This window comes from Trichechus manatus, unplaced genomic scaffold (genome assembly GCF_000243295.1).
Source record: "Trichechus manatus latirostris isolate Lorelei unplaced genomic scaffold, TriManLat1.0 scaffold00403, whole genome shotgun sequence".
NCBI lineage: Eukaryota > Metazoa > Chordata > Mammalia > Sirenia > Trichechidae > Trichechus > Trichechus manatus.
Window position 1 is genome coordinate 297,150 of NW_004444339.1, and position 10,917 is coordinate 308,066.

Here is a 10,917-nt window from a genome sequence, read left to right on the forward strand (position 1 = left end):
CAAAAGGTTTTTAAAACTTTAAGAAAACATTTTTAAAAATGAACCACACTGACATAAGAGAATCTTATCTAATGAGTTATTTTACAATTTCTAACTGAAATAGATCAGAAACAATAACATGGCATTTGTGCTAAAATAATAATTAAAAAGGCAAACAGCTATTGAGAGCTTATAAGTGCCAGGTTGAGTGTTAAGTGTATTGCATACATTATTTTTATATATTATCATTCCTATTTTGTTTAAAAAACTAAGCAAATTTTTGAAGGTCAAACATTGTAGGTTTAAAAACTGAAATTTAATTCCAGATTTCACTGACTCTGGAGCCCATTGACTGAATTAGATTACATGAACTGAATTAGTATAATTAAATAGTCAACTAAAGTGACCCTCATTGGCCTTGACAACCACAGGATTTTTCTGGAATTTGACATCAACAGTGTTCTTACATAAATGGTTTACATTTTCATTTATCAATTTATAGTTCATATTCTAGCCATTAAATAATTGACAATTACTTCCATAAAGAAGTGTTTTTTAGAAAACATGTTTGTTTGTTTTTGTGGTGCTTCCAGTGTTTTCAGCTTGTGCATCAATTTAGGGTGTCATGTAACATGTTCCAACATGTAAACATTTTTCTTAAATTCTTCGTGATTTCTCAGAACTCTCCACCCATTCATTAGCAAGAAAAAGAATGTATGCTAACCCTTTATCTCCTTTAAGTAAATACATGTCACTGAACCAAAGTAATTTAGAGCAATAAATTAATATATATGCCAACTTTCCAATCCGCTAGTCTTTGGAGTGGAGTCCTGGTGGCGCGGTGGTTAAGATCTCGGCTGCTAATGAAAAGGTCCGCAGTTCGAATCCACCAGCTGCACCTTGGAAACCATATGGGGCAGTTCTCCTCCGTCCTATAGGGTCACTATCAGAACAGACCTGACGGCACAGAACACCAACAACAACAATCTTTGGAGTACTCAGTCTTTGATTATTATTACATTTTAAATTTTCATAAAAATTGATGCATCATTTTTTTCAAATACAGAATTTTAAATTTTAACGCAGATAATATATGTTATTATGATATTTTGATCGAGTCTGACTTTTAATAAATAAGGATATTTTAATTTATGAACTTCTTTATCCTCAATAATTTATTGCTTTCCATTACTCCAGCAAATAATATTTTGTCCAATGCAGGATATCTGAAAAAAAAAGTACTTACTCCACACTGGACCCTTGTGGAAAGCCTAAAGTAAATCCGGATCAGAACTAGACTCGTCAACTGCAAATGACCACATATCCTCGCCTTACTCCCATCCCCCACAGCCCAGTTTGTGTGCACAGCCGTCTTGTCATTGTCTGCACCACATACTGACTCCTTAAAGCACAGTTACTTTAAAGCACAGTCCGTGACACCACTCAGCTGCAGAGATGAGTAATCAAAGAGTAATCTACTCAGAAGTCAAACTGGCCGAACACCCAAAGAGGCAGCAAACCAAACCTAGGAGCAAAAATAGCTGCTCCATTTCAGACAGTGAGCAGCATATAACCTATGTGGACCTGAAGTTTCATAATGCAGCTCAGGATCTTCAAGGAAATGACAAGAAATCCCACTGCAAAGGTAAAGCATTTACTGGACCTTCAGTGTAACTGCTCGAGGCTGTGCAGTTGGGAGCAGAGATGTGGGGAAACAGGAGAAATTGAGAGAAGAAAGGATAGTCAGATCTGGGGAACAGGCTCACATATTTTCATTTTTGAGGATCAGAACTCAAATTGGAGATACGATATTCTAATATGGAATCTGAAGACTCGTTTTATTCAGGCCTTGTTGAAATCTGTACTTTCTGACCTACAATTCATGGAGCAGTATGTTTACTGAAAATGCAGTGGTGTAGAGAAAGATTACAAAGGTGGACGTGGGTTCAGTCCCTGCGTTCATGCATATAATTGTCTGTGCATAGGGTTCCTCTTGTATGTAAAGCTTCCAAACCATTTGCTCCGTCTTCCCTTTCTCAGTATTTCCATTTCTCCCTGCAGATTTTCCAGCACCTCCTGGGAGGCTCATTGCTGGGATCCTGGGACTCCTCTGCCTTGTCTTGATGGCCGGTGTAATAACCTTGACAATCACAGTTATTACTCCTTGTAAGTTTTTGAAAGATAATAAGGTAACTTTTTGCTTTAATGATTTGCAAGTGCCTCTAATTATTAAGAATATTAAGGAAGAGAACTTTCAGTGTAATGTATGTATTTGGACTCAATGTTTATATTGGGACTAAATATGGAAAGATTATTGTGAATTTGTAAAATATATAAATAACAATGATGTAGAATGTTTATATATGTGTGTGTATATATATACACTTATATAATATATGTATACATTCTCCATTTTTTTTTAGAAATCTGCACAAAAGTATTGAACAATAGAAGTTAATTTTTCAGAGTGGTTGTATCAAATACTGTAAGAGATGGTAAAGTTTGGTTCATTAGGCTGTTTTTCCCCAAAAAACACTTGTTTTTACCTGCACGTGTAAGAATTGAATTCCAGTAATTAAATTGTTCCCCAAAGACCTTCATGACTTTATTGTTTTTGTTATTTTTATTCCACTATTCTAATAGTAAACATATCACATTTCAAATCGGAAAATGAAATATTACGATTTATTTATAGCATAATAATCTAAGAATTACTGTAAATTTTTTTAGATAGTGTAAAACCGGAACAGAACAATTCTTCTCCAATAAAAAGAACTGAGAAAGGTATGTGACCATTTATAAAGTTCTGATATTAGTGCAGACTATATTTTGTCCCTATATTAGGGCTTACAAAAATAGTAATAGATTTTAAAAGCTAAAATTGAGCAATGTATTTTCTTAAATAAAGAATAGGAGGGCTTTCCTTCTTGTGTAACAATAAGATGAAATATATTTAAAAAATCAATAGACCATTATATATATACCCACCAAAATCAAATAAAGGCAGTACATGTGCATTTTCAGGACATGTATAGCATGTAGTCTTTGTTCGTTTGCCTTATATGGGTACATAGATTAGGGGTCAAGATGCTAACTTTCTGTGCATATATATATATATGGCATTTTGTGTTTCGTTTTACATGTACCAGTTTGTGAAGGTATGTATCTTGGTTATGTACATATTTGTTCCTACCTATGAAAATATGTCAATTAATATTTATTTGTTAATTCATTTTGGTAGTAACTCATAATCTTTCTTAGGGGATCACTGTGGTCCTTGTCCAAAGGCCTGGTTTATGTATTCCAACAATTGTTACTACATTAGTACTGAGAGAAAATCATGGAATGAGAGTTGGTTGGACTGTGCCTCTAAGAAATCTAACCTGCTTTACATAGATCATGAAGAAGAAAAGGTAAGACTTTTAAATGTTTCAAACATTTTATTGGAAGTTTATTTCAGTTAATATTATGTTTGTAGGATTCATGCATATTTTAGTACATAGATGTAGTGTATTTATTGTCAAGGCTATTTAATACTCCATTTGATTTTACAATATTTTATTTATATTATTAGGCTATTACTCCACATTTACTTATTTTAGTACTACTTCTCATGAAAAACAATACTTCTGTAAATGCTTTTTTTCTAAAATATACTTCGTTATTTTATTTTTTCATACGTCAAAAAAAAAAACTAAATACATAATTGTGCAGATTGATCAGAAAGTGACTAAAAACCCTGTGCCATCAAGTTGATTCCAGCTCATAGTTACCCTAGAACTGCCCCCTCTGGTTTCCAGGACTGTAAATCTTTATGGAAGCAGATTGCCACAATATTTCTCCCACAGAGTGGGCTAGTGGGTTCCATCTGCCGACCTTTGGATTCTAAGCCAAGCACTTAACCACTGTGCCACCAGGGCTCCTGGACAGTGAATGACCCAAGTATTTAAAAATACCCTGTCTCAGAGTAAAGAACCCTGGTGGTGTGGTGTTTAAGCACTCCGCTGAGCTTCAAAAAGTCAACAGTTCACCATCACCGGGAAAGACATACCTAGCAATCTGTTTCTACATGAACCACAGCCTCCCCCAGCCTGAGCCCAGAAGAACTGGATGGTGCCCGGCTACCACCACCAACCGCTCTGACAGGGATCACAATAGAGGGTTCTGGACAGAGCAGGAGAAAAATGTAGAACAAAATTCAAATTCACAAGAAAAGACCAGATTTACTGGTCTGACAGAGACTGGAGGAACCCCAGAGACTGTGGCGCCAGGACCCCCTGTCAAGTCAGAACTGAAGCCACTCCCGAAGTCCTTCTTCAGCCAAAGATTAACCCGTTGCTTTTGAGCCGGTTGCGACTTGCAGTAATCCTGTAAAACAAACAATAATACACGTAAGGAACGTGTTTCTTGGTTTAATCAAGTATATGAGACCAAATGGGCAACATTTGCCCAAAAGCAAAGACGAGGAAGCAAGAAGGGATAGGAAACCCGGACAAAGAACACGGGGTACCCAGGGTTTAAAGGGAAACAGAGAGTGCTGACACATTGTGGGGACTACAACCAATGTCACAAAACAAGGTGTGTATACATTTTGGAATGAAAAACTAATTTGCCCTGTAAACTTTTACTTAAAACACAATAAAATTTTAAAAAAGGAGAAAAAGATTACAGACAGCCCGGAAAACCTGTGGAGCTCAGTTCTAGTCTGTGAAACGCGAGGTTGCCATGAGTCAGAATCGACTCTATGGCGACAAAGTTGGTGGGTTTTTTTTGTTGTTGTTTATTTACAGATAAGTTTAAGAAATAGACGTTTACAGACCCCTAGAAGCCACTTCCTTGTGTCTGCTCTCAGTACTTCTCTCTCCTCCCTAAAGCACTATTTTTTTTTAATGTTGTAGATTAGCTTTCCTTGTTTTCCACTTAATGTCAATGAAATCACACAGTATGCATTTTCCCTTTGTCTGTTTCCTCTCACTCATGTAAGACATTGACGTAATTCATCTATCTTGTTGCAGTTCACTGTAGTTTGCTAATTTTCACTGTTACTTTATGTGAATATAATATTTTGTAATCCGTTTTACTGTGCATGGATATTTGGATTATTTCTGACACTTGCCTGTTACATATAATTAATTATTCTCTGTACATCCTTGTGTATGTAATGTGTCCACATATTACCTGTTTGTGTAGGAATTAAATTTCATAGGTATCTGTGCATGTGAAAATTTGTAAAATTATTTAATAGTTTTCTAGTTTTTTTACATGTATCAGTTTTATTCAGTAGTGTCTGAACGTATTCCTTGGTCCTTGCACTCATCAAGACTTAGTTCGTTGAGGAATTTTAATATTGAAGTTTTTATGGTTTTATAGCAGTATCATTGTGATATTAATAATGCATTTTGCAGATTACTGTTGGACTGAACACCTGTCTATGTGCTGTTAGCATTAGGATGCCCTCTTGGTGAAGTGCCTGTTGTCTCTTGTCCATTTTTCCTATGAGATTGTCTTTTCCTTCTAGTAAGTTGATGACATATTTTGAATATGAGCTCTTTCTTGTTTTTATGAGATTTAAACAGCTTCTTTTTTCTCAGTGACTTACAGTTTTACTTTTAATATTTTGAGACGTTTAACAAACAACCTTTATTAATGTTACAATAGTCCAATTTAGCATTGTTGCAGGTGTTAGTGCTTATTATGGACCTAACGCAGAAATTAGTCAAGTTTCATGAAGATATTCTCTTGTATTTATCTGTAGGAAATATCTTGCTCCTTCATTTTATTTTTTTACCTTTTACATTTAGATCAACAATTCATTGGGAATTTATTTTTTGTGCTGCTGTATTATTGATGAAGTGAGAGAGAAGCGAAGTTCATGCTTGTCTACATCATTACTCAGTTGATGGAGCATAACATGTAGCAAAGATGACCATTTCTCCATTCTTCTCTCTGCCGCCTTTGTCATAATCAGGTTCCTGTTTGTGTCTGTGTCTGAATGTGATGAATTTAGGGACACTGGGACTGTGTTTCATTTTTACATTTTTCTCTTGCACCAAAACCACATGGTAATGTTTACTAAAGCTTTTTGTTAAACCTTGATACTCGGCACAACAAATAATTTCATCACAGTCTTCTTCAAGAATATCCTGTTGCACTGGCCCTTTTAGTGCCTTTATAAACAGTTTCACACAATCATGAGGAAACTTTATTGAAATTATATTTAATCAATAGATTAATTGTTCACAATTGACATCTTTATACTATTATGTCTTAACATGCCTTGTGTTGTTATTGTGTGCCATTGAGTCGATTTGACTCACAGGGATGCTATAGGGCAGAGTAGAACTGCCCCATAGGGTATCCTTGGCTGCAATCTTTACGGGAGCATATTGCCAGGTCTTCTGTGGAGCCGCTGATGAGTTTGAACTGCTGATCTTTCAGTTGGTAGCCGAGTGCTTCACCATTGCATCACCAGGGCTCCTTTACCTTCTCCATACTCGGTTTACGTTCTCCATACAGTTGTGTACATTAGATAGAAGTCTTGTACCATTTGATTCACTTTGGCTCTAGTTATCTTTCATCTTTCCTTTTCTGATGCTGCTCACAGAGCACACTACACTGATGTATGTTTCTATATTGACCTCGTTTTCAGCAATCTTGCTTAAGTCATTACTGTAGTCAGGCTTTCACTAGATTCTTTCTAATGAAACCACTTTCAATTTTTTTTTTTTTTTATTCTGGTGAATCTATTTGTAACAAAACATTTTCCATTTCAACATTCTTCACATGTGCAACTCAGTGACGTTAGTTATAGTTACTGTGTTGTTCAACCGACACCATTATCCATTCCCAAGTTTCCTCATCCCCCTAACCAGAAGCTCTGTGTCCCCTAAACACTGTGTCCTCCCTTTCCATTCTCTTCCTCCCACCTCTCTACACGTATAGCCTACAATAAGCTTTGCTCTATATACACTTGTCTCGTCTAGAAATTTCACATCAGTGTAATCACACAATTTTTGTCCTTTGCTGACTGATTTCACCCAGCATTATGTTTTCAAAGTTCATCCATATTGTAACATGTTTCAAGACTTAATTTCTCTTTATGGTTGAGTAATATTCCATTGTATGTATGTACCACATTTAGTTTATCCATTTATCTGTTGATGGACATTCAGGTTGTTTCCAGTTTTTCATCTATTGTGAATAGTGCTCCAATGGACACCAGTGTGCAAGTATCTGTTTGCGTTCCTGCTTTCAATTCTTTTGGGTATATACCTCGCAGGGGAATTGCTGGATATGATAGTAATTCTATGTTTAAATTTTTGAGTATCCATGGAAGCTATTTTCCACTTTGGCTGCACCTTTTTACCATCTCTCCAGCAATGGATGAGGTTTCCAATTTTTCTACGTCCTCAACAACACCTGCTGTTTTTTGTTTTTGAAATCAGTGCCATTTAGGGGTGTCAGATGAGAGCACATTATGGTTTTGCTTTGCGTTTCTGTAATGCCTGAAGACTTTGAATATCTTTTCATGTACTTGTCTATTTGTATTTCTTTTTTGATGAAATGTCTATCCAAGTCCTTTGCCAATTTTCTGCTGTAATTTCTGTTATGTTTTATTTTTATTTTTTAGCCTGGCTTCTTAAGAGTTTTTCTGTGACCACAGAGCTTTGTTGTTAGCCAATGATTTAAGTAGAGGTCCTATTCCAAGACTTCAACTTTATAGGACTTCCTCCTTCTGTCACTGATGTGGTGTGTGTGTGTGTCTGTTAGTGTGTGTGTGTTGGGAAGTGCTCATAACTTTGCAGCGAGTTCTCAAGGGAACTCCAGGGTTTCCCCTGAAAATGTGATATTTATTCATCAGCCAAGAATATATAGACAACTAATGTTATCCCTTTTATTGGACCCTTATTTTTAGGATCTTTCTGTTAAATTTATGGCTGGTACTCCGCTCACTCCCATGGGGCCCACAAACTCAGCCTTTACCCAATCATCTCCAGCCATATTTCAGTACTTCATACTGGAAAACCTGCGGGTTGTGATCCTCACTTCTCACCTCCAATCAAATCTGCTCGCTCTGGCAGTAACACTGCTGATTTCTGCAGCCTGCGCCAGGCTGTAAACTCTGCAGTTATTCTCACTGAGCTGGGGTGGTGAAGAGAAGGGGAGCAGCCTGGGCAAGAAGACTGCAGATGTGTGCAATTTTGACTTCAATCTCTAGCAGCTTTCCAAGAAAAAATCCTTTTCAAATTATTATTTGACTTTGCTCAATTTCCAGAGCCCTGAAAGTATTGTTGTTGTCAATCTGACCCCTTTACTCAGTCACACTAATCACTGTCTATAGCATGTCCAGTGTGTAACGCTCACTATGAGAGCAAATTGAGGGGCTGTATACAGTCCATGGTTCCTGGTGGCGTAGTGGTTAAGAGCTCGGCTGTTAACCAGAAGGTCGGCAGTTCAAATTCCCTAGACGCTCCTTGGAAACACTATGGGGCAGTTCTACCCTGTCCTATAGGGTCTCTATGAGTCAGAATCAACTCCATGGCAATGGGTTTGGTTTTCTATTTATTATGCTACAGTAATAAAGAATTCACTTTATTTGTTACAGTGATTATTTAATTAGTATAATAACACATAATTGATTTCTCTTGAAATTGTTTTCTCCTAGAATTTCATTAGCTCCTTCAGTGTTTTAACATGGATTGGATTTAATGGCAGTTCAACTTTCTCCTCCAAAGTGTAAGATTTTTGAGAACTCCTATATTTTATAACTTGAGAAAAAGCAATATATGACCAATTATAAACCTAAAATTATTTAAGTCTTCATAGAGAAATAGTACAGGAAATAGTCAGATTTAGAAATATAACTATAAGTCTACATAAATCATTTAAGAATGAAATATTTATTATATTATTAATTTATATATTATCAATATTAATGCATTATTATAAAGGCTAACTCCATGAATCTTATTTTCATATATATTTAAATATACATATACCTGTTCTTAAAAAAAATATTATTCTCTCTATTCCAGGTTTCCAGTGTCTCCAAAGAGGGACCAGAATTGCCCAAGTTTTATTTTTATGTTTAACATATCTTATTCTACACCCTGCTTTGAAGAAAAACCATATGTTTGTAAGCACCAGGCATGACAGCTTCCCTAAGTTTGGTACAGTGCTACTCCCCATCTATGAACACATATTTCTAGTTTCTTCAAAAGCCATACTTTTTTAAGTACAATTATTTTACATTTTTAATTTACATTAATTTAAAAATACGTATATATCAGAAATCTGTCATTTCAACATATTCACATGTACAATGTAGTGACCTCAGTTACGTTCATCAAGTTGTGTATCCATCCCCACTATCCGTCTCTGCATTTTCCCATCACCCTTAACAGAAGCTCAGTGTCTCCTAGCAATGACTCCCCCTTTCTCCTTCCCCCCTGCCTTTATAACAACTATAAATTTTGGTCTTTCTACATTTGCCTCATCCGGATATTTCATATAAGTAGGACCATGCATTCGTCCTTTTGTGTCCTACTTATTTTACTCATATACACAGATGCATATTATATATTTAGTAAGCTTCTGCTATTTGCTTAAATAAATTATGTATAAATTTCAAATCATAATATTATCAAGAAATATTATTTCCACGTCCTCAATAAAGTGAATAAATTCATGCACATTTTCAGAGCAGTTGGTTTCTCCTGGCCCTTGAAGTTGTTTAAAATGAGGACACAACCATCCCTAGTGGAAGGTGTGTAAGTCAGAGCCCAGTTAGGAGACAGAAACCAGAGAAAGTTTATGTCAGTAATTGTGAACTCTTTGCAGGGGATAGTTAACTAATATAGGATGAAAGAAAACTCTAAAGAACACCTGAGTGCTGAAAGAGAATATCCAAATAACGAACAAACCTGATAGGTGGGTTTCAGACCAATCAGAGACCTGTGTGGCTGGAGGCCACTGAACCACGGCGGTGTTCACTGGGTTGTCCTGGGACAGAGCAGGTCCAAGCCAGGAGACTGGAATTGGTGGGGATGACATCTCAGCCAGACTGGCAAGCAGAAAGTCTTCCCTACCAAAAAGCCAGTGGGCAGAGGCTAGAGGGCAGGGAACTATGACAGGGACTGGCAACAAAACTTGCTAGCAGCTGAATACCATGGATGTCTGGCAAGTATCCAGCTGGCAGCCCCCTCCCCACCCCTCAATAGGAGCAAAAGGAGAAGAAGCATCACAAATCCAGGAAGAAGAGCCCTTGCTCCTGCAGTGTCTCCCCAATGGCTTCTACTGATAGAGCTCAACATCATGCCAGTTGGCAAGGGAGCAAAGTTTATAGGCTATAGCTTCATTATTATGAAACAGGGCAAAGGATAGGATAGATTTGGAGATGAGAGAGAATAAACTGTGAACTGGCACACAAAGTCACCATTGTGACACACCACAGAATTGCAGTACAACAGACCTTTGTATCTGCTCCACTTCCTCAGAGAATAGAACCAACAGGTATCTTCAAACTCCAGTTCAGTGCAACATTATCACCACTTAGTTCCATTTTTGGCAGAGATTGATATTTTCACTGGGTGATGTTCAGCCTCCTTTGATAATTGTCCCATGTCTGTGTTTTCCTCCACTGGATTTCAGACATTTTGGAAGGTGTTTTACTCATCAGTCCTTCATAAACTCTTTGGAAAAAAGAGACCAAAATGAAATAATATCATATTCTAGGAGGCCAGTTTTACCCTAAGGACACAAATGTGAACTACAGACCAACATTTCTTTAGAATATAAAAAGCAGTATTTGCACAAAATACTAACCAATCAAAATCAAGCAACATACACAGTATATACAGTATGACCAAGATGGATTTATCCAGAGAAAGCAATGTTGGCTTAACATCTGAAAATAATAGAATAAATGACAAAAAACAA

General features: G+C 36.6%; 1 protein-coding gene across 1 annotated transcript; it reads left to right on the forward strand.

Moving 5' to 3' along the window:
• The first annotated feature begins 1,319 nt into the window (after nt 1-1,319).
• On the forward strand, nt 1,320-8,719 carry LOC101361752 (NKG2-A/NKG2-B type II integral membrane protein-like). The gene is made up of 5 exons (XM_023725790.1): nt 1,320-1,624; nt 2,041-2,145; nt 2,710-2,763; nt 3,241-3,392; nt 8,645-8,719. Exons 1-5 carry the CDS (start codon nt 1,435-1,437, stop codon nt 8,717-8,719), a joined length of 576 nt encoding a protein of 191 aa, XP_023581558.1. The 5' UTR covers nt 1,320-1,434.
• The last annotated feature ends 2,198 nt before the right edge of the window (nt 8,720-10,917 follow it).